The sequence below is a fragment of the Tinamus guttatus genome, unplaced genomic scaffold (genome assembly GCF_059628265.1).
Source record: "Tinamus guttatus ecotype Peru unplaced genomic scaffold, ASM5962826v1 Tinamus_guttatus_pri_ptg000314l, whole genome shotgun sequence".
NCBI classification, from domain to species: Eukaryota; Metazoa; Chordata; class Aves; order Tinamiformes; family Tinamidae; genus Tinamus; species Tinamus guttatus.
Window position 1 is genome coordinate 6,093,565 of NW_028288848.1, and position 27,610 is coordinate 6,121,174.

At 38.0% G+C, this 27,610-nt stretch overlaps 1 protein-coding gene across 1 annotated transcript; it reads left to right on the plus strand.

The window, feature by feature from the left end:
• Positions 1-26,225, plus strand: SLF2 (SMC5/6 complex localization factor 2). Its single transcript, XM_088528668.1, has 20 exons — positions 1-131; positions 4,812-4,855; positions 5,322-6,034; positions 7,635-7,692; positions 8,298-9,463; positions 11,938-12,020; positions 12,936-13,052; positions 13,339-13,506; positions 14,824-14,926; positions 16,319-16,394; positions 18,100-18,241; positions 18,684-18,792; positions 19,774-19,950; positions 20,571-20,668; positions 21,329-21,416; positions 22,000-22,125; positions 22,933-23,010; positions 23,921-24,007; positions 25,314-25,382; positions 25,903-26,225. The coding sequence occupies exons 1-20, from the start codon at positions 22-24 to the stop codon at positions 25,936-25,938; spliced, it is 3,648 nt and encodes a 1,215-aa protein (XP_088384794.1). The 5' UTR covers positions 1-21; the 3' UTR covers positions 25,939-26,225.
• The last annotated feature ends 1,385 nt before the right edge of the window (positions 26,226-27,610 follow it).

Here is a 27,610-nt window from a genome sequence, read left to right on the forward strand (position 1 = left end):
GCCTGCCGGGCGCTGCCAGTCATGACCCGTCCGCTGGGTGCGGGCTCGCCGTCGCCGTGCCCACCCGTCACCACGTCCCGACGCCATTTTAGGCCGGCGGCCGCGGGCAGAGAGAGCGCGCGGGACTGCAGGTACCGGCGCGGCGGGGGCGGGCGGACAGGGGCTGCTGCGGGCGGCGGGGGGCTGCGCGGCGCCCGGCCGCCGGGGGCGCCCTCCTTCCGCCGGGGCGGCTCCCGGCGTGCCCCGCGGCCCCGCCCCGCCGCCGGGGGGCGCTCGCGCGGCGGCGGCAGGTCCCGGCGTGCACTGCGCCCGCCGCCGCCATGGCGGGTCCCGTTGGGGTGTGCGGGGCTGTGGAGAGGGCTGCAGGGGCCTCCTTTACCCTCTTTTTTACTGGGTTCTGCTGGCCCAGAGGGCAGCAAAAAGTGTTGGTACCCGGGAACATGATAGGTGCTACAAGAGAACCGTACCCGGCCAGAGGCAGCCCCGCAGCTTCAGTGGGTTGCTGGAGTCCAGAGTCCCCCTGTTTATGTAGAAGTCTTAAATATCAGTGTTTGTTACCAGCTCTGTCTTTGAACCCGAGCCTCTGCAGCTGGGGTGTAAAGAGAGAGCTTCAGCTGTCCTTAATTCTGCTCTTGATCCTCTTTCGGCTGTGGACTGTTAATGATGCTGTAGGGACACTCTCTAATAAAGGCAGTGGTGGTTGGTAACAGTCTTTAGATGAGATAAATCTGCCCAGAAATCCTGCTGAAGACTTTATAAGGTTTTTTGTAGGTTGCTGAGTTAAATAAGTTTTGCTGTTTGTGGTATGAAAAAAGTCTTCGGTTCTTGCCCCATAAGCAGCACCTTATTTTGTTCTGTATCCATCTTTGATAGTGCTAACCTTAGGGTGAAAGGGAGGAGCCAAAGTTTTGGTTTCTTTTCTGTGTTGTGTCTTGCTTGGGAAACTGAAGTCACATGGGGGCTTTGTTATTGCTGCCCAGGAGTTACTCAGAACATCTTTAAGAGGGGGAGAAAAAAAAGACTTTGTATTGTGGTAATGTAAAAGCCCATTATGAGTTTTTTTGGTATGACTTTCTCATTTGCTTTATAGTTTCTGCAGCAGTTTCTATGTGACTTTGTTTTTTCAAAGATATGTATAGTTATATTGTGTAGTGCATTCTGACTTTGTTTGACTTTGTTTTTTTTTTCTGAGCTGTTGATGTTTCCAGCACAATTTTTTTAAAAAATATGCACTGTTATTGTACAATGAGGGATTGAGATTAATGCAGCCATAAAGAACAGTTATTTGAAAGACTTCTGGGGGTTTCATCTGCTTAACAAGGGTAAAAAAATCATTCCTTCCTTAAAGATGTTGTGTCATTAACTTTGAAAAGTTTGCTACCTGTGTCTTCTGTCTTTGGTTTTTTTCCATGCGTCGAGTGAGATTGTGTGTTTTATGGTTTCCTCCCCCCCTTTTTTTTTCCCTCTTCCCGAGGTGTTTTTAGTGGTAAGTCTAGTTTCTCACTTAAAATGAAATTTCACCCACACAAAAAAGTGATTGAATAATTTTCAATGTTGATAATTGTTAGATTTTTATACTTTGGTGAAAAGCATAAACCAAAAACCAAGGCTTTCTTTTGTTGAGAAAGATACATTAAATAACCACAAATCATCTTCTTTTGTGTCATGTAAAGGAAGGAAAAATAGAGAGTATCACTTTGTCAGTTCTACAGTCTTTAAGGACTGATTTTACCTCTTATTATAGGAATAACGGAAATTTTCTTGTGAACAGGTATGGTCCTTTCCACATGGAAAATGTGTGTTCTTTTCATAATGCAGTACTTCCTCATGTTCCTACTTGCACTCATGTGCTTCCTTTTTCTTGTTTTTTTTTTTCCCTCCCATCCTTGCTTTTATTTGAGGCTTCTAGGGCACTTTCTTGTTTGAGGTTCAGTTCAGCGGTATGAGAAATTAGCATCCTGTTCTTGTTGGCCAGTTCCTATCCCTTGTGCTTCCGAAAAGCAGAATGGGAAATCCAAAATAGAAAATGTTGATGGTTAAGCATAGTGAAAGAAACAGCCTAAGACAGATCACTTTGCACTCAGGTTAAACTTGTAGTGTAGAGGGGAAAAATCCTGTTCTAAAGTTGATGCCTCTGGGCTCTTGGTTGTGTTATAAAAAGCTTTATATAAATATGAAACAAATTAAATTTTCTTTCAAAGCTTCATTTTTAATAAAATATTGTATAACAGTGAGATAATGGTCATCAGAGAACGGTAAGCAGTCATTTGAAATGAGTGGCTGGGGAAAGAAGAGGGCATCAGAAGCTTTTGCTTTTGTCATTAAATAATTGAGGTAATTGAAGAGAAAGTGTAAGTCCGGAAGGAGAAGCACAATTGCTTAGGTAGGAAAACAGGAGTTCTGGGAGGATTTGTAGTGCAGACAGTCATTGCCACTGAATGACTTCTGCCCCTGAGAGCAGCCACAAGCAAGTGTTGGGAATGTCCTGGGAAGGGCAAGGGGCAGGGAGCGCAGCCGTGAGAAGGGAAGGCAGGAGCGCTGGAGCAGAGCACAGTGCAGAATGGGAGGGCAGATCAGTCAGCAACAGCAGTGACAGCAAATAAATGTTTGGAACCTCTTGACTGTTCAGTTGAACTGGAGTTTGTGAACCCTTTTGCTTCAGCAGGCTGGAAAAGGGGAGATGTTTTGGTCTCTATCAAATTAAGTTTGTGGTGGGTTGGAGAGTAAATCTTTGACTAGCGTTTTTTCCACTCTCTTCAGAAAGCCAAAAACACTGTTTTACTCAGTCAGACTCTGACTGATTGTGGTTTTCTTGAGTTATAGTACACAGAAGCATAGTATTTGATAGTTGTCTGTATTCTGTATTTGTGTGTGTGAAAAATGTAGAAATTGTGCTATGCAAAGTTACAGTTAAAGCAATATGCTTGCAAAAAGATTCAAAATGCAAGTTGAATTTGAATAAGCGAGCTGTGGGACTTTCTGGTTCAAACTTCAAAGGTAGTTTTTGAAGCTGTGAAAGCACAGTCACATAGATGTTTTAAAATACTAGTTTAGGATTTTCAATAAATGGTTCCAGCCTTTGTAATCATGCTTATGCAGACAATAACCATATAGCTCTGTGTTTTGGAAAGCAGAGAATGATTACAAAATATGTAGAAGGGCCTTAATATGTATTATTCTGCTGTTCTCACACCAATACCTTCTTCGAAACTTGAAGAGAGTAAATTACAGAACAAATGAAAGTATAGCCTTGAAATTAGTGCTAAACTTCCTTGGAGTGTGGAGGAAGGTGAAGATAGTGTGTTCGTAGTTCTGAAGCACAGACCAGTATTTTAACACTCAACTCGTGCATCATTCAGACATTCTGTCCATTTTCAAAAATAAAGTTCACAGAAGTGCCTTCATATTCTCTCATCCAAGATATTTGTGATAGGAAACCACCTCAGGTTTAAAGTTCTTTAGCTTGCTGAGTGTATGTAAAATAAGAAGGTCCTAGAATGCCATTTATGTGTTAGAAGCCAGAAGATACAACACATGCCCAAAGAGATGCCCTGGTATGTGTCTTCTGTTACGGATAGGACAGGACCAACAGGACCTCTCTACTGAAAATCTGATAAGGTAGGAATTTGCATTCCAGTGTGTCACCAACTGGATGAAAAAAAAGCATGGAAAAGTGATTCACAAGTTGTTTTAGGCATCGAGTGGGAAGTTACAGGATTAGCTGAACTTTACAACTTAGCTGTGTGACTGTATTCGATTGCAGCTAATAATGTGTTGAAGAGAGTTTGGTTGTTGATGGATATTGTTATGGCCATCTCTTTCCATTATAACACTTTCTTTTTAGTTTGTAACTTTAAAGTGTTGTTTTGCCTGTCAAATCTACCTCAGGGTGAAATTTTAATGCAGCTTTGGTAGAAGTGGCATAATTAGCATTTTTAGAGGGTTTACTTTCTCTGAGTGTTGGAGTGAGAGCTTGAATTTAAGCTCTGTTCTCTTTTTAAAGAGAGGCTATGGAGGAAAACCCTCTCACCTGATACCAGCCTCTTTATAGACTCGCAAGAAATTGACAGGGAAGTTCTTTAAAGACAATCAACATTAAACATGCACATGCCAGGTGTAAGAAGAGCTGTGTTTCTTTATTCAGGTGCTATGGTGAGCTGATTTACTAGATCACAAAGGCTATGGGCGAGGAGAATCCAGTTCCCACCATCTTCCATCTTGCCCTCTGTTGTGCTGGAGCAAGTCTTTCCATGTACAAATACAATTTGTTAATCTAGCAGACAAACAATTTCGGGGATAATGTGTTGAACTAGCAGTTAACCTGTTGCTTATAGAATAGCAGATCAGAGAGTGTGATTGTAACTATTAAAAAAAAAAAAAAAAAAAAAAAGGTAATTCACTGGCTAAAAGCTAAAAGTGTTGGCAGTGGGAATGCAGAGATTATAAAGGAGGTATTGGCAAGTTCCCTCCTGGGATACTGAGTACAGCTGAGGTCAATCCCATTTAAGAAAGATGATTTTAAGCTAAAAGAGTTGTGAAGATTTACTGAGATGATGAAACAAACTGGTTAAAAAAGGAAACTGACACTTTGGCTTCTTTGGTCTCGCAACATGAAGTGCAGAAGTCGGTGGTGATGCTCTCATCACTCTTATCAGAAAAATAAGAAGTCAGATGCCAGAGTTTTTGGCATAAGAATATTTTTGTAGGAATTGTGAAACTGGAGCATTGTCATTTTATTGATTATTTTCTGCCTGGGCATTTACCTGTCTTAAGAGTTTTTTTTTCTTTTTTCTTTTTCTGCTTCTCTTCAGAAACCAGTCAATTACGGATTTCTTCAAACCAGTTTTAAAACAAGGTAAATATCTGTCTTTTCATTAATGCTTATATATGAGTTTTCATTATATAAGAATGCAGAAGTTAAGTCTGATCTCATTCCAGTCTGGAACAACAATATAACAAATGTAGATCACCAGGTACCTAAAAATAAACAGTAGGTTTTATATATATATAAAAATGTAACTTAATTTTTTACCTCCTTACAGGGAGATGGTTATTAGGTAAAAATGTTTAAAATGTTCTCTCATATGTTTGGGACAGATTGTTTATAACACCTGAAACTGTGGCATAGATCATGCAAGTCTTATTCCATGAGAAATAAGTTGTGTACTTCTCATGAATAGCGTGTGTGCCTCAGTAAATCCACTTCTGGTTTGTGTGTATGAAAGAGAGGGTGAAATATCAAGTAATACAGTCTAATAGGGAAATTATTCTCTGCAGTATTGTGACTGTGAATAATCTTTTCATTCTTTCTTCTCTCTTAGATCTTGGCCACAAAGACAGAACTGTGCTGTGCTCACCAGACAGAGGAAATGTAAAAGATGGAGGAATTGGGATGTCAGCTTTATGTGCTGAGCGTTTTGTAAAGACAGTATCCTCTCCAAAGCAGGTTAGGAGGAAAAAGATGCCAGTCCAAACGCCAAACACAAGTCCTGGGCTAGATGCCTTTCGAAGAGGAGTTAAGGGGAAAAGGGACATGGTAACCTCCTTGGAGAACAGCAGAGCGTGCAGGACATTCACCTCAGTGTATCCTAAAGTTGTGATTCAGAAACTCTTCGTAACTGCAGGCTCATCCAGTTGTTTGTTGGCCCAAAAGGATAAAATGGTCAAGCAAGAACAAGGAAGAAATGAGAAGTGTCTGGGTGTAATGAGGACACCACTGTCTTGTGGAAATAGCTGGGAACAGAAGACTGACTGTATGGATTTAGAAGAAACCAGTTCAGACTCTGACAGATGGGTTTCATCATTAGAAGCTGATGCTATAAATACTCATTCTAGAAATAATGGCCATGTGAGCAACACATCTCTGTGCCAAAATCCAGGACATTCTGTGAAATTGCAGTGTGCTCCAGGTGATTCTCAGCTTAGGCTATCGCTGGAAGCTCTCTGCAGAGAAAGCAAGCAGAAGAAGCATAGAAAGAAACAATCCAAGCCACATGCAGTAAAGCCATTCTCAGGAATGAGTTTATCGCATCAGGTATGCTTAAAAAGGTCATTAAAGCTTCAAATCTGTGACAGCTTTTTTAAGGTAGGGTGAGATTCTTGGTGCTGCCCCTTTCAGATGTCACAGAAGTTTATGTTCTTTTCCCTCTAACTTTTAAGTCATGCTTAGATGAGCTGATTACCCACTTTAAATAAGAAAACCCAGCTTGAAAGCAGTCCATTTAAAAGGAAGTCCATTTAAAAAGGGGAAGTACTTAAGCTGGGTTAGGTTTACATTAAAATGAAGCGTCAGCTGTTTTACCACAGTTTGCTTTGTGTCTAGCTTTTTTTTCTAGGAGCCTCTTTTCTACTTACCTATCTATCCATCCATCCATGTGGCTCTTTTAACAACACTTAAATGCCTACACTACCTAATCTGTAAATTACCTGGAAGGATAATAGACTTAAATAGCTAGAAATTGCTTATCTGATACCTGTATGTTCCTGTTGAAAAGACAAGCTTTTTAAAAATAAAATATAACAGAATGCCCTTATATAGGCAGCAGCTGTGTAAAACTTACTAGTGAGCTTTTCTCAAGAGCTGCCACTTTTGACGCCATTCTCTGCATAGGGCCCCATAGCAGGTTAATCCCACCTGCTCATGCAGCTGAGGAGTGAGGCAGCATCTGATTGGCAACAAATGTGCTGGTTTGTCTGTTTTTATTTATTTTATTTTTTACCAAATAAAAATTTTGTTAAATCTGTTTTTACAAATTTTAATGGACTCTGATCTTTATAGATTGGTATTTCAAATTCAAAGCATTTGAAAAAAATAATCCACTTAAAGAAATGATTAATTTCCCTTTGTCTTAGATAAAGGTTTTGTTTTGTTTTTTTCCTCTTCAGTGAAGTGGTAGAAACTCCTTGTGTAGCTGTCTCAGGCAGACTGGGGTGGGAGAGCATGACCGTTGAGGAGAAAATGTTTTATTACAAATGATCATGCTCCCTCACAGTGCATTTTAGGGAACAGCAGTGGTACAGTGTTCCTGCCTGACAATTTTCCACTAGTTGAAATTGCAGTTAGTAGCAGTTCAAGTTCTACACTTAAACCACAATACTAGAGGTGGTGATGGTCTTGTTTAAATAGGCTGTATTTCATTCTACCTTGAATTGTTTATACTTTCTTTACCAATCAAGCAAAGGCTTTAATGGGTAGTTGGTTACTTGCAAAGAAAGTGATTGTGTGTCTCTAGAAATGTGTTATGAGTAGAAAATAAGACTGGTTAGTTTGTGTTTCCTTAGCACCATGCCATCCCACTATTTCCTTGTCTGTGGCTACCAGTTTTTGACATCCAAGTTCCTCATGCCTCTTTTGAGAACATCTGGGTCATGACTCAGATTAACTCGGGGAGGCAAGAAACTAATTGCATTAATTATCACGGAAGGTGAAGAGATTTAGAGCCAGGGCAGATCTGAAGAAAAGGTATAAAATCCAGGTTTGGGGCAGTCCTTTTGGGGAGCTCTTTGTAGCCATCATATTTATGGGGTGGTGGGAACAGTCTGCGCCAGATGCAGCGCTTGACACTGAACAACATCCTGGTTTTAATGTTTAAAATATGCCACTAACTTCTTATCTCCTCCATTTTTATTTTTAGGGAAATGGATATCCCTTGAGAAAAAGATCCCATTCTGCTTCATGGGAGACTGCATCAGGTAGAAACAGTGCTGATAGGAATTAATTGATCCATCGGGTTCATTGCTTAATGTCTCTTTTTTAATGTTAATGAATTGATTAATAATGATGTTTTTTCGTAAAGTTACATTTTGCTGTTACATGTGTGGAGCTGAACTCTTCAGTTTTGATGAGTATTATGACAGTCATGAGCAAGGAGAATAAAGTTGAAAGTGACATCCTAGAGAGGATGATTTTGGCAATATGGTGCAGGTGATTAGAACAGTTTTCATGGGATTCGAGAGATTCAAACTGTAGCGACAGCAGTTAAAAGTGGTTAGTAATTGGCAAAAATATGGAAACTTTAATATACTTCTAAAAAGAATTTGATGCAAGCTTCTTGTAAAGAATAAATTTGGTTAAACTCTCTCAAAAAATCTATTGCTGTCTAGTTAGGGTTATTTCTGTTATTTCGGCAAAACTAAAAGTAATTTGGGATTATAATGAAAAACGGGTTAAAACTTAATGAGAACTGATCTTTATTTTTATCTCTCTTAATTTTTATTTTTTGGTCTCAAACCTGTTATAGGTTTGACTGACTTTATAAAAATTGAAGTGGTTGATTATTTTTCAACACTTTTCATAGATGACCCATCTCAATCAAAATATGTTTCAAAGCCTGAGGCATCTTCTCCAAATCTACTGAGACTGTCACCTGAAAAAGACACTGTTATGTGGAAAAGCCAGTCTTTTCCGTCGCTCTGTGTTAGTTCTAAGATATCTTCTAGGCCATCCAAACAAAAAGACTCTCCTGGGAAAAGAAAGCGCGCTGCCATCAGTTTGGATGCAAACAGCTCAAATCAGTCTGTGGTAGCAAGTTTGAATGACTCTCTTTTTAGTAGATCATCTGAACAATGCACAAATAGGAAGTCTGGCTTTGTAAAAACCAGCCTCTTAAAGTCTTTGTCTAATGGTGTTGTGCAGCTAGCAGAGGTTGCTGATCTACCCCGACATAATTCTGCTCTTTCAGAGGAATATCTTAACTCAAGCCATGAACGTGAAAAAAGTAACTCCTCTCTTGTAGGTTTGTCATCTTTGTATTCTGCACACAGTCCTAATAAAAATAAGCATGTTTCTGTTGTGGATACCAAAGAGAATCAATTGCAAGTGCCCCACTCAGGCTTTTTCTTGGAAAAGTCGCTTTCTCAGGAAAAAAGTACTGTGTTGCATTCTCTCCACCACTTAACTCCAACTAACACTGTATTCACAAAAGACATGAATTGTCACCTTCAAAATGCTGATTTATCTCAGGTTTTGGATGCTGCAAAACAGCAAGATGGAAAAGGACCAGAAAAACCTGTACTTCCTAAAGCTGTTAGTACTGAACTCGGAAACAGTTTACCAAAATCTAAAGGAAAAACATCAGAAAAATTCAACTTGCATTCAGTGGAAGATCCTGGGAAACTTGTGCTTTCAGAAGAGATTGATAAAAGTGCTCCCCGTTCGTTACCTTTTAAAGAAGAAAGGTGTGTAGAAAGTAGCCAAATGTCTTCACAGCTGTTGGAAAAGTTGCAAGTTGAAAAGACCTGTACAGAGGTATCTAAACTGAATAGCAAATCAAAGAGCAGCATTGATAGTGAGGATGAGAGTTTGGAATGTGATCTTGATGATGATGATGATGAAGATGAAGAAATACTCTTGCCGCTGCAAGAAATTTTGACTTCAAGTCGCCAGCCAGAGTTGGGAACCCTTGAAGGAGACTGTCTTGAAAATCTCTCACAAAACACCATGAGTCCATCACTGAAGCTTCCTGTAAGTGGCAAAGAAAAAACACAAATGCATCACATTAAGCTTTGTTATGTTTTGGTTTGATAGCTTGCTTTTGCCTTTTTCACTTTGTTTGGGTGTGTATTTAAATGCATGAAAACTCAGAAGTATTTGCCTTCAGAACTGATTACTCGGATTACTTAATGGTCCTATAGTGTATAGTAAGTACAGTATAATCGGGGGAAAAAAAGTGTTTATACTCGTGCTTGGAATGATGATTCATGCAGTTATGTCAGCTGTATTCCTTTTGGTGTTTGTCAGGAGTTTCATTTTTGTATATTCCCCCTAAACAAAATGGGGAGAGATTATATTTAGGAGGGATATGTAGGATTTAATTAATTTTATCCTTATGATCAGACAAGATTTCTGAGTTGAAGTTATTTGTCCTGGTCAGTGATTTGTGTTTAGCAGAAATTCGAGTTCTTGATCTGTAAATGTGGCATTTTCTTTGAGGCCCAACTAATAAAGTTTGAGTTTCATGGTATTTCAAAATTAAATGTTTTGTCCTGCTCACAAGTGACAGATGGAGTAAGTATTTGAATCCTACAAACTAATTGTGGTGATGAATTAATCTGCATTTTTAAAAGTTAGCAACCTATCTGCTGTGCTGTTATTGAACAAATAGCAATTTTAAAGCTTTATTGTAAATTAATGGTTTAATTAATGGTTTAATTTTGAAAGTGCTACACCAGAACGTAATGTAGTACTGCTAACAAAGCTGATGCGGTTTAGGAGTGAATGGATTTGAATAAAGTCTTTCAAAGTGAAAAATAAAGCTGCAGTTAGCAGAATAACTGTATAAATCACAGTAATAGTTCATTATGTTGCCTGGATTTCTTTTGAAAGTGTCTCCATAGGCAGATATTGAGCTGTTATAATTACTTTATCTGTCCTCACCATTAATTTTGCAAGCATATTGTAGATGAGAATTTTGTGGTCATGTGCATATTTCCCAATCTGAACTGGCATGACCAATATAATTAGTGGTTAAGGCCGATAAACAGGCACAGCCTAGATGTAGCTTAGGGGTATGTATGTGACCACAAACATTTGACTTACCCTGTTTCTGTATAATTATGGCAAAGTATTTAAAAGCTGTCCCAAAATTTCCATAACCTTGGTTTTGCTGAACTATCATTCACCTCTTCTTTTGTAAGAAGGGGCATATATGCAAATTGGAGTAAATTCTGACTCTTCAGTTGTTAAAAAGTCATGTTAGGCACATTAATCAGAAGGAAAAAAAGTAGATTTTGGGTTTCTCCACCAAAAATACCTGGTCTTTCATCTTTCAGCATGTGAAGTTGAGCATGGGGCTTGTCTCCTTGCAAAAAGACTGAAGGATATGTTTGCATCTGGTGAGTGTCTCCTGTTAAGTGCAAGGATAGCACTTCGAGGAATTTTGTGGCATTGGAAAAATGTCTCCTTATACCAAAACTTAATGCTCTATCAACACTTTTTTTTTTTTTTTTAAGTAGTTGGATACTAACTTCCTAAACTAATGTGTTTTTCTTCTGGATAACAGAAAATCCCCAGTAGGAGTGTATGCTTATGTTTAATTGTATTCCCCTTCAGTAGGGAGCTCATAAAATGAGCCTTTATTCCTAGTAAGAGTTTCCAGTTAAAGAAGGTGGTGGATATAGGAAGGTCACTGTTTGTTCAAAGAACTGAAACTTGACTACAACAGATCTTAGGTCTTTTGTTTGCTAATAAATTTGTTGGCAAATAAAACACTGACTACCGAAAATGAAGCTAAATGTGCCAGCAGTTGCAACTTTTTTTTAATGTATTTACTGACTTTCTAACTTGGTGCTGTAATAGGACTTTGATGAAGAGCTTTGTTTTATTGTATTCTTAAGGTGATTTGTAAGCTTTGCTCCCAAGGGAATGGTGAAAATACCAAAGATGTACTGAATTACTTGGGGAGTTTCTTTTTCATGCACAAGAATAAGGGTTTCAAGGATCTCGGTGGGTTAAAAATAGCAAACCTGTCCTGTAAAGAGCATTAGCATGAGAAGTTTTTTTTGAGGGTTGGCTGGAGACCTGCAGCAAGGGGAGGAGCTGTGGTTTGCTTTGCTCTTCAGATCCAGTCTGAAGTGCAGTGGAGCCCTGATCTCCGAGTGTTGTTTGTAGTGTTACAGAGCAAGAAATAGCAAATAATATCCAAAGATGCAAGTACGGCTTTCAAAAGCGGTTTTCCAGCTTCTGGTGAGGCTTTGAAAGTACTTAGGCAGTTGATTTCTAAATGTAGTTGCTGAGAGAGGATTATAATTCTCAAGGGACTGAGAAACCTAAACTGTGATTCATCCTGTTTTTCAGGATCTCCTTTTCGTTTTCACCTGCAGGCAAAATATCATTAAAATAAAAAGAGGTTAATATATTAACCATGCTTACTGTCTAGTAGTGAATCAGTTGATAATTTTTTGTGTATGCTATTTTTAAATTTGTTATTTCATTTACAGCTTTCTAAGCCTCCTGTTGTTAGCCAAGTGTCATATGTGAACAGCTTAGAGCACATTTTGAAGGAGAAAGAAGAATCTAAAAGGTCAGTTTTATAAAGATGCTTTATGGGATCTTTGGTGTACCTTGCTTTCCCCAAACTGACTGTAGTTTGGATAGCAGCAAGCTAAGCTTTGCGTGGCCATGTCACTAGTGTGTATCTGACTGGACATGCAAGGACTCCTTAAGTGTGAAAAGCTGATTGATATTCTCCCAGCAGGCAAAACTGAGTAACTCATGATGCATCTGTCTGCCCCTTAAGAACTGGACTGAAATTACTGATGCCTTTGTAGGTCACTAAGGCAGCTAACAGCTGCTGGTCAGGCATGGAATAAAAATTTTTGCATATAGACTACAATAGTTTCTTCAAAGACTTTTGTAGCTCAGTTTTAATTCCTAAAGTTTAGACAGTCTGTCAGTGTATGAATAGTTAAACAGTTTAGTGGACAGAACTGATTAGTTTTCTTGCAAGAGATCTTCCTAGTAGAAGACATAATGTGGTATATGTACTAATGTCATTTGCCAGTAGGTGTACTGTTGACTGCTTTTGAATCTGATTCTTGTGACTATGAGCTGACTGACTGTGAAACAATGAATGCCCATTCATAAAATTAATGTGAAGTTTAAAAAAAAAATCAATATTTTATTGGTAAATAAGTCCATCCAGAAGTTTGAAAATTAGGTGCAATTACAAAACAAAACACACAATGTCAGAAGTTGATTGACAAACTAGAAATTGAACGTGCTTTTGGACATTATTTAGGCATTGGCAAATAGCCACTTAATAGCTTAGAATAGAAAACTACTTTTTTTAATGGTTGCAATGTCTTGCATGTTTTTGCTGTTTATAGTTGGCTACTGCACTCCTGGATTCACATTCAGAACTTTGAATTCTGTTTTTTTTTTTTTTTTTCCTATTGTAGATACCAAATGGTAATGATATGTTCTGTTGTTATTGCAGGGTAGATGAACTAGAAAAACAGTTACAGGAAGACATACAGAGAACAGAAACAAATTCTTCAGATGGGGATGAGGAGGAGGATACCTTTGCTGATGGAGATCTCTCAGAAGAACACAGGTCTTTCCTTCTCTGAAACCACTTAAATGTAGTTTTATTATTTGCTTTTTTTTAGCCTTTTTCCTGTTTTTTTCCTCGTTCTGTCTGTTGCTGTTAATACATCTAATATGAACCATTTTTATCATAATTATTTTTATCATGGTCCAGTATATTTTCTTGGCAACTAATTTTATTTTAACAGAATTCAACTTTCCCATGTCTGACATTCATTGTTTAAAATAACTGTTTAAACAGCAAATAAGCCTCTCTCTATTTAAACTCATAAAACCAATTTTGAATATTACAGGGCGTTTATAAAGAGATTTTCAATAACAGCTCATGCCATACCTGACTACCACCCTGGAGAAGATATATTTGACTTGGCAATGTCTGGAAAAATCTTCAATCAGCACAACCTTGACTTGAGGAATTTTTATTTCATACCTCAAAATCCTATAGAAAAACTCCTCCTTAGGTAAAATCCTCCTTTGCATTGCCATTGTGTTTATTAACTGTCATTATTGTGTTTATTTACTATCAGTGTTAAGCAATTTTTAAGATGAAATCATGCCTTTGCGTGAAAATGAGCTTTGTCTTACTATGTAGACTAAACGGAATCATTTTGAAAGAATTATTTTATCCAGGTTAGGTTTACAGAACAGTGAATTGTTACTTAAAGCTTCCTTCTTTCTTCCTCAAGAATTCTTGAAAAATTACTTTTGGTCTTAAATATTTGAGACATGAGGAAGAAGACAGGTGTTCTGACCTCTTCAGTATTTTTGCTATGGTGAGATATCGTTGAAATCCTGGTCAGATGAGAACTGCATTAATTGCAATGGACAAAAGCTTAGCTATCCCAGCTGAGGAGGACAAACCTTTGTGATGGATTGATTTGTGACTTGACTACTGTTTTAGATCTGAAAGCTGAAAGACTTCTGCATGTGTGTCTTGTATATGTGTATTTGTCCTATGTCCTGGGACTTAGGAGTTCACCTAACGAGGGTTGCAAAAAGTCACAATTTCTAACTTTGGTTAGATTGGGTTACTGACTGCTCAGTTTTGACTCATTGTAGGAGCCCTTGAACCAGTTGCTCTGTCAAATGGATAGTGTATGGAGAAGTTGGGAGGTGTCAATTTCAATGGATAGTTAGGGCAGAAAAGGTTAAAGTGCAGTATGTGGGAAATTTTGCTGTATTAATTCAGCTGCTTATGAAATACCTTTCAGAGATTGACACTAGAAGAATTCAGTACAAAAAATGTAGATATTCTGCTCTACTATTGCTTTTTTCTCTTCAGTTTTAGACAGCAAAACTAGACCGAACCTTTGTAACTGCTTTGTTTTGTCTGCAGATTCCTTATTTAAGACAGTATTTAAAATTTTCCAACAAGATATTTTCTTTTTCTGAATAAGTTGATAAATGTTAGTGGATAGCAAATAAGCTTACTTATTGGTCTGAGTGTAAGAAGCCATTTGTGTAGTGAGGCAAAATTATTCATACTACAGTAGTGTAAATCAATATTTTCGAAGCTTTTATTCTCTAATAATAACAAATATTTCCAAATGATGTGTTAAGTCTTTCTAGAAACTAAATTTAATCTATTAAAGATGTTGCCATGAATAAGGTATCATTACGGTAGTATTTTATAGTAGTCAAGAGCTTAAGAACAACATCTGAATGTTCAGATCTCTTGCTGCTGGTGATGATCTGGGGTTGGGGAAGTTCATAAACTTTGTAAAAGTGCTTATTGAACCACTAATGGATTCTGCCTCTGTCCCTTCTGTCTTTGACAGTTCTGGTGCTGCACAGCAGCTCTCTTTAGCTGTTCATGGCTTTCTGAGTTCTGCTTACAGTCGTATCGTGTGCCCCATACCAATTCTGAGGTGGCTTTTCCAGGTAAGACTTGTACCAGTCCTACAGTTCTAATCTATTTGGAAATGATAGTTGCCTTGGAAGACGATTGTAGCAGAACTAATCAGGGCACTTTTGTGATTTCTGTTGTTCTGCGTTAATAACATTTTTTTCAATAAATTTTTCTGGTTCTTATTTGTTCTCCAGTCTGAAATGCTTGGATTGTCTTTTGATAAAAACACTAGAAATAGGGTTTTTCTTCTTCCCTGTTTGCTTTGAAAATGTCCCTGTCCATCACCATACATAGTACTTCATCTGGAAAGGGCACAGTGCATGATAGAAGAGCTTTCAGGACGTTAGTAGCATGGGCCAAATCACAGGAACATTACTTATTTTAGGTTGGAAGGAAATTAAATTTATGTGCTGGAGTGCACAAAAGTGTCATTGCTACATACATCATCTTCTAAATCATCAAAGGTATCTGCAGTACCAGATAATTTTTGTCCAGAAAAGGTCGTTTTGCATCATGGCTCAGGAGAAGTTCTTAGTCACTCTTGGAGGAAATGCTGTGACTCTCTGCTTTCTAAATGTCTGTGGCAGTATAAATCTCTAGGAAATTTAGATTGCTCTATCATTTCTTTATGAGAATGTCCCTCTCCTGTCTCTATTCCGTTATTTCTTAATTCTAACTGTGTCTGAAATGAAAAGTAGAACGGGGCTGCCTGTGAATTTGCAGCCTAGGTCTGCTGCCTGACTTTCTGATTTTGCCGAAGGAAAAGTTTTTTGTTCCTCCATGTCCTTCCCTCCTGCTAGGACCAGATTGCCACCTTGTGTGGGTCCTGATGCTGCTCAAATAAGGAAGAACTAATAGCTAGTTCAGTTGGCTTACAGAACAGGAAACTCTGTTGGGTAGGAAAATAAGATTTTCCGTGGGACTGGTGAAGTGCTTCTGGAAGCACTCTTTGTGGTCATGTTTTTGTAGGTCTGTGTGTATATAAGAATTCATTATTTCAGTTTAGAATTGCTATGTTCATCTTCTCCACGAGTAGGAAGTCAACTCCCAATTGCCCCCACTTCTGGTTAAGGGAGAGTTATGTTCAATTTGAAAATGGGTTCCAGGAGGGTATATTATAGTCTCCATTCTCTCATTCCTCTATATCCTCTCATCCTCTCACAAATTCAGTGTGGGGTTCCAATATTCAGATCTTGCAAATAATTACTTCTTAAGTATTCCTGCAATTTGTGCACTGCTTGAAGCAATCCATATTCCCTTCTCTGTGACTTACCTTGCTTTGATATTTGTTTTCTGTTAATGTTTCTTTTTCTCTTTTACCAAAAAGTTGTATTTTGTTGTATTAAAAGGTGTATTTTACAAATTAAAAAAAAATGCTATCATGTAACTCAGTGCTTAAAATGTGGCTTCTTTTCTCTCGACAGATGATGTCTGTTCACTCTGACTATTGTGTTTCCACACAGATATTAGACAAATTGATGGAAATAATACTAAAAAATGGTGAGTGTTTGGAGAATAGAAAACTGACTGACTAAACGAAAGCATTTTCCTTAAGTATGGACAGATGATGGGGAAGGGAAAAGGCACTGGCTCTGTTCTGTGAATCCGGAAGGATTTTGGGTTCTTATGTTACTTGGTGCACATATGGCAGGAGTTGGTCTTCACTGAGGATATACAAGCTGTGCCTCGGGATGTGATCTTGGCACGTATATGCAAAGCATATATAGGTACAGAGCCTTTTAAACATACTGTTGTTTTTACACAAATAGAAATAATCTTAAGAGCAGCCCAGTATGGTTGCTCAAAAGTATTTTTTTTCTCCTTTTCTCCCTGTCTTCTACTTTGGAAGTTGCAGACATTAATTTCAAAGCTTAAGGGCCACAGGATGGTTTTCACATAGTCTTACACAGCACGTAGTTTTGTCTAGTTTTTCTGTGTATACAGCAAGAGTGAAAAGAACCACATGCCTACACAGAAACACTTTCAGCAGTCTACTTCAGCCCGCACTGCTGTGTGTTCCTGTGTTTTGCCTTCCTTCATCTGTATTCTCAGAGACTGCTCCAGTACCAATTCCTTCCTATGTTCTCCACGTCTTCCCTTCATCCAGATCCATAAAAAGTCCCAACTTTGTTTAAGCCTGCGGTTAACTTTGTAAACTAATGCTTGATCAGGTCTATCCAAACTCTTCCATGTATTTGCATCTTGTGCAGTGGGACCATGAGCTGATGTGAGAGGGAACGTAGCCTCTTTCATTTTATGCTTTGCTGGCAGTAGGCTTGTTTCTGAGTGAACAGCCCAAGTTGATCAATGAGCACTCTAAGAATTAAGGCTGGGAGAAATCTCAGCAGGTTCTTGGACCTTTCCATCTCCCTCACAGCAGGATCAAATAGGCTACAGTTGCTCCTGAAAAGTTTGTCTAACCACTTTAAAATTTATGGAGTCTCCAAATCATTCTTAGACACTCCTTTCCCATGCCTGAGGATTCCCCCCCCCTCTTTTTTTTTCCTGAATTGAACGTTGAGATCTGAACCTGTAGAGTTCTGAGTGTTGCATTTCATTACATTTCTTTTTTTTTCTTACAGACTTAAGATGCCAAAATTGACCCAATCCAGAAGTCTGACTTCTGTCATTATTTAGAGAACACTGCATTTAGTTTCACATCACCTTGCTAGTTTAGCGTCCTCTAAGATCCTTCATATAGTTTGCAGACACATTCAGATGTGAATTGATACAAACAAGCTTTTTGCAATGAGCATTGTTGCATATTTCTGTCAAATGAGTAAATTCCATCTATTTAGCTCTTCTGTCTTGTGAACTCTGCCTGTTTCTAAATCTTACTTAGTGCTACTTCCAATTCTATTATGATAATGCCCTCTTACCTGTGCAGAATAGTAATTTGTGTTCTGTAAAACTTGCCTTTTTGCTTATGGTCCTGTGATGAGACAGAGCTATGAGAAGGAAGTAGATGAAACTTAAAACAACTCATCTATTACATAAGCAAGAAGTTCCTTTAGTTTGAAGTGCTGTATTAAGCCATTTTCCCCACTATTATTCTGAAAATAATGTATCATCCAATGCTCCAACAAGTCTTCTGAGATTAGTGCTAGCAGAATCTATGCAGACTGAGCAGATTTGTTTCCCTTAAAAAGAACTGATGCTGAAAACTAAACCTAAAACTAATCCATTCCATGTCTTTTACTTGTAGCTTCCATCAGTGATGAACAGTCTAAGCCCTGGATCCCTTCACTAGCTGATGTGTCAGCTGTTTTTGTCAATATGGGTGTTGCGTTTAGATCTCTCTTTCCATTGCAGCATCTTCAGCCCAACTTTAACGAGTGTGATATTTTGTAAGTGTTTTCCTTTTGATATTTATTGCTTAGATCCAGTGAAATCTCATGCTTAGAATGTAGAATCAGAAAGGTCTCCTTTTCTCCCTCACCCTTCCATCAAGCAGTGCTGCTCTTTAAGTTCTAAACTCAGTTTTCATAAGAGTAAAATAAGCCAAAACCTAAACGTTTTCTGCCAGGTAAGGATTCAAATCAAAGGGGGTTTTTTGTTTTGTTTTGTTTTGTCCTAAAGCTTTCTAGTGCAGATTTTCAGGAAGAGTTGCCTAGAAGACTGGGAAGAATTAAAAGCAGTTTTCACATAGATGTCTCTGCTCTGTAACTGAGGCTGTTTTAGATTTGCAGGCATTTTAAAACACTTTTTTTTTTCCAGTTTAATGCAATTAGGCTGTTGTGGGCTTTCTAATTACTAATTTACTGATCGGATTAGCATCTCTTTTACTAGAAGTCACGTGCAAGAAACAGTGAGCAAAAAAGAGCTAAGAGGAGATCTCCTCACTACCAGACCAGCCTTCACTGCTGTCCCAGAAACCAATCTAATTAATGTGATCAAGGTGAGAAATCTCAGACTCCAGTTGCTGTGCAAGCTTTTGTTTTTCCCTCACTCCCAGCTGCACTGTTCTGTTTCTCTCCTGCCGTGACACTCTGTCAGACTCCCCTGAGTCACTTTACTCCCTGTTGTAGAAGAAACACATCATATGTGTGTCCCAGCAGAAGTGGGAAGGGGAATTGCTCTTGGCCAGTGTGTTTTGTGCTTCTTCAGTGCGTTAGTGGAGCTCTCAGAGATGAGAGCTGGGCCTGTGCAGCACAAGGCGAGTGAGGTGGGAGCTCGTGCAGGGCAGCGGGATCCCGTTTGAGGAGCAGAGCTAGATCCGTGTCCTGACTGATGAGACCACAGTGCTGGTCCCACTTCACAGGCCAATCCTCCTTGTTTAAAGGTCTTGTGAAAAATACTGTCTGAAGAGCCAGTTGCAAATTTCCTTGTGGGAGTATTTCAGTCTTCCTAATACTTCTTTGGAGAGGTTTATAACTATAAAGTCTCTAGGTTCAGGAGGAAACACTTTGAGCATCTCTGCTAGAGACAGTACAAATCTATCTTGATTAATTTATCATCTCATTTACACACACATCCTATATACTGTGTTGTGGGCAGCCCTTATGATAATACTTGAGTGGGGAGAAACAATTTGATGGTTGTTTTGAGTATTACATGTGTAATTAGCGAGTCTGTTGGCAGCCTTTCATCCCGCCAGAGAAAGATCTTTCCTATTATTCTCAGGGGATATTGCCATCCTTCAAAAATATTTCTCTAAATGGTTGCAAGATGAGCCTCCAAGAGGTAGTTATAAGAAAAGGGGAGAAGGTGTAAACTATTACTTGAGAGATGGGGAGATATTTGTTACATAAGCACATTATAAAAACAATTTATCATTTGGAATGCATCTTAATGTGAGGATGGAAAGCCTAAGTTTTGTTCCTATCTTAAAGGAACTAAGCCAATTTTGTATTTTAATGCTTTTTTATTTCTTTTGAAGTTTCTAGGCTTTTGTATAACAGTCTGTCAAGGTGGATATACTGATCAAGAAATAGTGCTTCTGCTTCTATCACTGTTTAAAATAAGCTTGGAGAAACAATTAAAGCAAATTCCCTTGATAGATTTTCAGTGCCTTTTCGTAAAGCTTCTGAAAAGTATAAAAGACTGGGATGCAAAGGTAATTTCACAATTAATTTTGTAGTCCTAGATTTATAAAATCACAACTTAAATTTCGAGAAATTACTGTCTTGAAGTTTTCATTCATAACAGTGAACCTTTTTGGGTAAGTGAAGAGTGGTCTGAGAGGGTTTTTTAATGAATCACAAATGCTGCTGAAAAATGTCATATGAACAAATTGGGAGCTGTGAAGGTGTGTGCCTTAGCATGTGGGTGGGCATACTGAAAATGGGTTTGCCCCATACCATCGTGCTTGCTTCCCCTGTTCTGCAAGGGAACTGTTGCATTGAACTAACCAATAATCTTATATTTAGCAAAATCACTGTATGTTTGGAATGGCTCTTTGAAAGAGTGAAACAAGTGATTGTGCTTGCTGCATGTCAGGAAAAAAAAGCCTTTTCTCAACTGTCTTACTGTAAAATAGTAGTGGGCAGCCTTAACTATAGGTGCAGTGCAGAAACACCTTTATGTGCATCATGCCTTATTAGCCCAATTCCTTTTAATAATTATGTTGGGTATGTTTCTGGGGAGTAGCTGTGTACTTTTTTGCCAAAACAAGAAACTGCCCACTATGCCCTTTTTTCATTAGCTTTGGGTTTTCTTGCTTTTGTTCTCTTAAAGATGCCTGAGCTCTGCCTGGCAGTGAATGAACTCTCTAGTCAGCACCATAACCTCCTGTGGCTGGTTCAGCTGGTCCCCAGCTGGATAATACGTGGCAGGTAATGACACTGTAACATCAGAAATGCATAATATTGTTAAGAGTTAGTTTATTTGTGTAAGCCCAAAATCTGTTAAAGGCAATAGGTATTGTGTGGTGCTTTGAAAAAAGTATTTATGTTCTCGTGTCTTAAAGATGTGTGTGCGGAGGGTTTTGTTTGTTTTAATTACATATATGTCATCATAATCAGTTCTACTGGGTCATTTTATCTACAAAGCTACCTTTATGTTTTAGCCTAGTAATATCTAGACTTGGAGCTCCCTGGAATTTTATAGTGAAGGGTTTTACTGACACTTTTGCCTGAATGATGCATAAATTAAATGTTGGGTGATTCATGTCGGTTGTTAAGTGTTGCTCAGTTATGAATTCTGTGCCTTGGAGAGGAAAATGATCTGGATCCTCAGCTTTAGGCTCGGAGGCAAGCATTTAACAGTGTTTGCTTGTGCACAAGAAAAGCTGCAGTGAGATAGATACCTGCATCGTGATAGCCTTTTAACTGGTTCTATAGTACCTGTATTCAGAAAACACAACTAATTTTTCTAGGCAAGCTTATGTCTAGGGAAACCACGTATAGCCTCACAGTGCTGTGTAGAAATGATGTGAATTTGAGACATTCTCTGGGGACAGGGGAAGAAAAATCTTAAAGAAATTTATTTTTCAGGCAAGTAAGAAGACGTCTTAGTCTGGTGATAATTTCGAAGCTTCTAAATCAAAACCATGTAAGAATACCTGATACCAGTGATGAGCAGGTATGACGTGTTGGGTGTATGTGTGCATAATTTGCCCCCAACTTTGAAGTGTGTCAGAAGAGGAAAGCTGCTTGGAATTTTAGAAATTTAGAAATTTTAGAATATATATATATTTATAATTGATTGAATGTTTTTTCGTCTTAATACTGTAAATCTATTCCCATAAAATAATACTGAAAAATATCAGATTAATAACTTTTAGTTCTGACTAGGATCAGAAGTGTTTTAATGCATATGTAGAAGCTACGTGTTCTGCAGTTTTAAGTACAGTGTTATGGATGTGCCTAAACATTCATTTTGGACACTGTAAATAATTCTGTGCTGCTTCCTGCTTTCCTTTGCATTTTTCCATAAATAACTCTCTTTCCTTAGGGTTGATTCATTAATAAAGCAACACACAAACACTTGAATCTGTGAATAGTCAAAATGAATCTGGGGCATGAAAATCTCCTTTTTAGTTAGAAGTCTCTTTGATATATGTGCTTGTCTTAGTGAATGAATAATATTGCTGTGGCAGTCTGTATCATATTTTCCTGTGTCAGTAGATAAGTCCAGTGTCTTGAGATGTCTATTTCGTCTCTAGATGTCTCTTCTGCGTCAGTATCTGGTGTGCATGAAACCTTCTAATCTGCTAAAGATGACAAGAGAAAGATTAGAGCAGCAGAATGATGTCAGCGGAGAGCACCTCCATTCAGATCTAGAGCAGCAGGTATTTAGTTAATAGTAAATTTCTGCATTTGTAGTTTTATGCCTTTTCCAAAAATTGGAGAACATTTAATTTATGTTAATTGCTTGAAGACAGTTCTGTACATATAATGGCTTACAGTATTTTGTATATAGGTTAAAAATATTGCTCATATTCCTTTTGCTGATAGTAATGGAGGAGTAAAAGAACCAATATATGGCCAAGGCAGCTGTGCCAGGCTGTGTTAGTCAGAGACAGTCAAATGTTTCATGTGGCTAAGTCACCTGGATGTTTTTGGTCCTGTCTTCCAAGCATGCTATAATCATGGAACTCTTTCCTCCCTTCTAATGTAACAAGTGATTGATGCAAGATCTAACTTTCACCCTGCAGGCTTTAGAATAAGATATTTTAATGATTCATTTCTTATAAAGCCATACTAGAAAGGTAACCTGATAAAGATTTAGTATTTCCACCCAGTTGAAAATCAGATGTTAGTTTGAGTCTACCAAAAACTTTCTTAGCAAATACTTTGAATTCGGTGTAGATGACAGGGGAACAAAGCCAATTGGTAAATTTAATTTTCAATTACTAAAACTACAGAAAACTTTCTATGCAATTTAAGTAATTTTAAACAGTGGAATAGTGTTTTAAAATGTTATAAGCATTTAAATGTTTTTTAGGCAAATGTGTATTTCCATTGACTTGGCCATTGAAGTTCCCTGGTAGGGATGTAATGTTGAATTTTTCCAGAAAGCAGGGATCATGCTGTATTTAAATGTGAACGGTTATGTTTGTGTTTTGAATGCTAAAGTTCTCTTGGTTTCTCTTTAGACATACTACCTAGTCTACATCCTGCTTCATCTAGTCAGTGAAGCTAGTTTCTTTGACGTTGTAAATTCTAATCAAAGGGTAAGTAACTTTTGTAACTAGATCTTTAGGTTTAAAAGGTCTAATTATGATGTGTGTTCGGTCTGGTTTGCTAAGAACTATCATGTAATAAAGAATCACCAGAGGATGCCTGCACTGGGCAAACTTGTTCAGAGGCAAAAATGAATACAGAAACCTCTCTTGTGTTTTTGTAAAACGGACTTTTGTCAAAACATAGGGCTTTGGATCAGAAGATGTAGTTTCCTATCTTTCTCCGAACGCAAATACAGATTAACGCAGAAATTCTAAGAGCTCAAAGATCCTATGGGCTTTTGTGTTTGTCTACATCTTCTGCCCTATGGAACCTGATATTGACTACTAAGAAGTGTGTCTGTAGACAATGTCTGTTGTCTTGGAGACAAAGTAGTAGTGTTGCCTATGTTTGGGGGCCTAGTCCTCTCTTCCTCAAGTGAAAAAAAGATTATTATGGAGTATAATATGAAACAAAACTGCAAATGAAAATGAACTGTATTATTGGTGAAAATGTTATTTTAGCCGTTGTAAATTCAGAACTTTTTATTAAAAATAATTTGGATGGTATTGTTCTTGCAACTTCAGGGACACAAGGCTAAACTTGTGCTGAGTTAGCAAGGAGGAACTGTATAATTAGTGATACAATTCTGATATGACTGAAATATATATATATGTATATATATATATATTTTTTTTTTAACTTAGACATGGTTTGCCAGGTGCGTATCAGCAACTGACAAAAGATCTTGATCGTGGTGGTTTTTTTTTTTTTTTTTCCCCCTCTGTTCCTTAGTGTATACTTTGGAGAAAATTTTGAACAGAAGCATATAGTTTTAAAATTGAAATAACATTTGAGAATTTTTTTTTTTTACCTTTCACATGAAAGATTTAAAAGGTGTGCATTTTTCTCTTTATATAGGAACACTTACTGAAGCTTTGTGGTGCCTTAGATAAGCACATAAAATGTGATATTAGGGAAGATGTGAGGCTGTTTTATCGATCTAAGGTAAGTTCTTGTTCATTAGTGGGTTTTTTTGTTTGTTTTATTGTTTTTCATTTGGGTCATTCCCGTCTCCCAGTCTTGGAAGTACTAAGAATTCCTCACAGATTATTTTTCCCTAGTTCCTCTGTCTATATTTTGCCTGTACACCTGCATATCTATGCACCCATTCTAATGTACTGAAAATACTCATTGCTGATGAGACGCTGGCAAATGTAACTTGCTTTTTTTCCTTTTAGTCCCAGTGTCTTAACTTTTAGAACCCATACAATTGCTCCTTTTCTTTTTCTGGTAGTTGATGATCATTGAAGGAAGCAGTCTTCAGCTTTTAAGAGCAGAGGCTGCATGTGAGGCAGAATAAAGAGGACTCAAACTAGTCTGCTCCTCTTACAAGTCTGTCTATTTTTAAAATAGTTGAACCTGTGGATTTAAGCCAATGCTATGTATTGTAGCATCAAGCTTGAATAATTGCCTTTCACTTGCTCTGTGGTGTGTGGCTTACTAGTAATAATCCTAATTATCTGACTTTCATGCTTTACATGCTGCTGTAGCAAACCGCATCAGATCATTGATAAAGTGACAGACCTAAACTTTGAAAAGCCTTGTCTTTTTCAGCTGAAGGGCAGATGTTTGATTTTCCTTCAAGAAGGAATGTGGAGGGTTTTTATTTGTTTATTTATTTATAGAACATAGGTCCTCTTTACAAGTTGAATCTTGCCTTAAATTTTTGCATCATGGTTCCTTGCCTTTTTTCTATGACTCTTGTGCAAGAAGGGAAAAATCTGTTCTCTGCTTTTCCCCTCCCTGCTGCTGTATTTGCATGATAGTACAATGGCTTTCAGAAGGCACCACTGTGCTGTTTTTTATGCAGCATATGAAACAAATCTTGGATCTGAATGACTCCTGTTAAAACACCAACTTGTAATTGGTTATGAAAAACATGATTTTATGTATCAGGAATTGCTTTGAGACAGACAGTGCTACATAGCTGGCCTTAGCTGCTGTGCAGACATCTCTTCCAGTTGCGAAGTGAGATGGGTGTTTGGAGACCAGAGGCTTGCATGCTGATTCTGAACACTTGCATAGGAAATAATCTGGCTGGAATGTGTTTGTGTGGAAGTGTGTGACTTTTAAATGTCCAAAACTTCCTGGATCTGGTAGGAGTTGAGGTGGTGGTATTCTATGTACCAGTTATAAAGCTCTTTCCTCACAGTAAACATTGTTGGCTGTGTAGGGAGGAACTGGGCTTTGTGTTGGTTTGTTTTTCTTTCCTTCTTTCTAAGTGGCTAAAGTAATCGATCTACATTTGCAGGTGAAGGGCTTGGTTGCTAGGATATATGGCAAATGGCAAGATATGATACAAAACACTCGGCCTACTCAGGTACTGTAATGGAGCTGATGAAACTTTTTTTAATCTTTTGATAATGCAGAAGGGCATTTGACTCTATCCTTAGCATGTAAAAATAGCACAGTGTTTTTTCTTTTTTCTTTTTTTGACTTCATAAATAGTGTGGCTGTGGAATACACCCAGATACGTTAGCAGAGTCTTTTGTAAAATTCTTTTGACTTAAGTGAAAAACAAAATTTCATCTTTATCTTTAAAAGTGCTGTTTTTTTAAAATGACTGCATAAGCCCTTAAAAATGCTAGTACTGAATCAAATCAAAGCATCTGTCTCTGATTATAGCCATTAGCAGATGCTTTGGAAAGAGATTTAAAGAGTGGCAGGAATCCAGTAATGCATTTCCTGCTATTGTCTAGCAGTGTGTGGTTTGGAGACTACCTGTAGTCCAAGGTTTTGTCTACCTCTGGAGAGTGATCTCTGGCTAAACATTGCCTGCTTTATTCTCAAGGTATCTTTTGCTTTTCTGAGTCATTTTCTATTTTGTTTTTGTTCTTTAGGGAAAACTGCATGATTTCTGGGAGCCAGATTTGTGAAAGCTTGCCTAGTTCAGGGACAATAGCAGAAAAAAAGTGAACAAGGATCTTTCCTGAAGGCGAGGAAGATATAGAATGAATGGAGCTACACTTCGTTTGGAATAGAGGAAATCAGATGCCGGAATCAAAACTTGAGCTTGGTTCAAGAAAATGCTAAAAACATAGCTATATATTTTATTGGAATTGATTTATTACCAACATACTACTTAGGAAAAAGTGAATAGGATATAGTGGGGAAAAAGATCATCCTTTTCTATAGCCCAAACTGAATTAACCAGTGTGTTTTTGTTTTGTTTTATCATATTGAAAACTGAGGGAAATGTTTTCATTTGGTTCCCTTTGTTAATCACCAATACACAAAGTCTTCAGAGGTCTCTTCCTGCTGGTACCTGTAAGTTTTGGTTCAGCGTGACTAGGAAGGAGAACTGCCCCATTAAACGTGAGGTCTGGAACAGTATTAGGTCTCTCCTGTTGCGAGCAGGTGAGGACAGTTCAGAACTGGGCAGCATAATAAAGTTGCCTGTGTGTGTTTGTCTGCAAAGCAGAGCTGGCCTGACCATCCCGGGCCTCTCAGTAATGCGGAATGCCGCAGGGATGTGCGAGCAAGCGGCTCCCCATGTGTGCTTGAGTGAGGAAGCAGAGCGGAACAGTGCTGTGCCCCAACACGTGGTTAATTGGGTGATGCTTTGCTGCATGGCTGTGGATTATCAGATAGCAAAACAGCATTTTTTTTATTACATTGAGACATGAATTAACATCCTCGTCTTCAGGCATTAGTTGATTTATGCAGTGAATGTGCCCATGCGGGAGGCAATTCCATAAGACCGTATTGTGAATGGAATCCCGTTACATAGGTGGCTCTTTGTGATACAAGTTCACTTGTATTTGTTATCTGGCTTCAGGACTTTCTTTAAGTGGAAAAAATACTAAGATATCAACCCAAGGGAGATTTGAGATGATGAGCATTTGGTCTGTTTATGTAAAATAACCGAAAGCCATATGAAGTCTGAAATCCTTTGTGCCAAGCGTTGTCACATATACTGTGTGTGCTCAGAGCTCCAAGAGCTGTTGGTGGAGTAATCAAAGGAAAATGTGGTCTCCTTTTGTGCTTTCTGAGCAAATGCCATCATTTAAATCTTACAATGTTTTATCTGTAGGAGATATGTATATACGAACAATAAGTTAAGGTATTGGGTAGAAGCACCAACTGGAATTTGCTTACAAAGAGAGATTTTTAATAATACTACATGTGCATTTTATAATACTGTTCCCTTTTAATTTTTGTAGATTACCTTACCTTGTTTTGTATGATACTCGCTACAACTTTTCAAAATGAGAAGGTAAAATAAGTCTCAAACTAAGAAAAAAAAATCAAAATTTAAATATGTACATTATAGGTAAAGGAACTGCTATAGAATAGACACATGACTTTAGGGAAGGTACCATATTTGCAAATTCATATTGAATGTTTTGTTTTGCATTTAAGGCATTAGTGAACTAGCCAAAACCCCACCATTTCCTTACCCTTCACAGGAAAATCAGCTCATCTTTGTTAGAACATGACTTATGCTGATAGCAATATTCAGCAAGAGGAACAAAACCCCCTTTTTATCTCAACATGTCATTGAAGAATTGGAAGAATCTACCTCAAAGGGTCTTTGTTTGGCAGTAG

What these genes read in the sequence shown, in the direction of transcription:
- SLF2 (XM_088528668.1), top strand. Translation starts at nt 22, where the DNA reads ATGACCCGTCCGCTGGGTGCGGGCTCGCCGTCGCCGTGCCCACCCGTC. An exon ending in ATCTAATTAATGTGATCAAG is followed by an intron (nt 18,793 to 19,773) that starts GTGAGAAATCTC and finishes TTTCTTTTGAAG; the next exon opens with TTTCTAGGCTTTTGTATAAC. An exon ending in GGCTGTTTTATCGATCTAAG is followed by an intron (nt 24,008 to 25,313) that starts GTAAGTTCTTGT and finishes CTACATTTGCAG; the next exon opens with GTGAAGGGCTTGGTTGCTAG.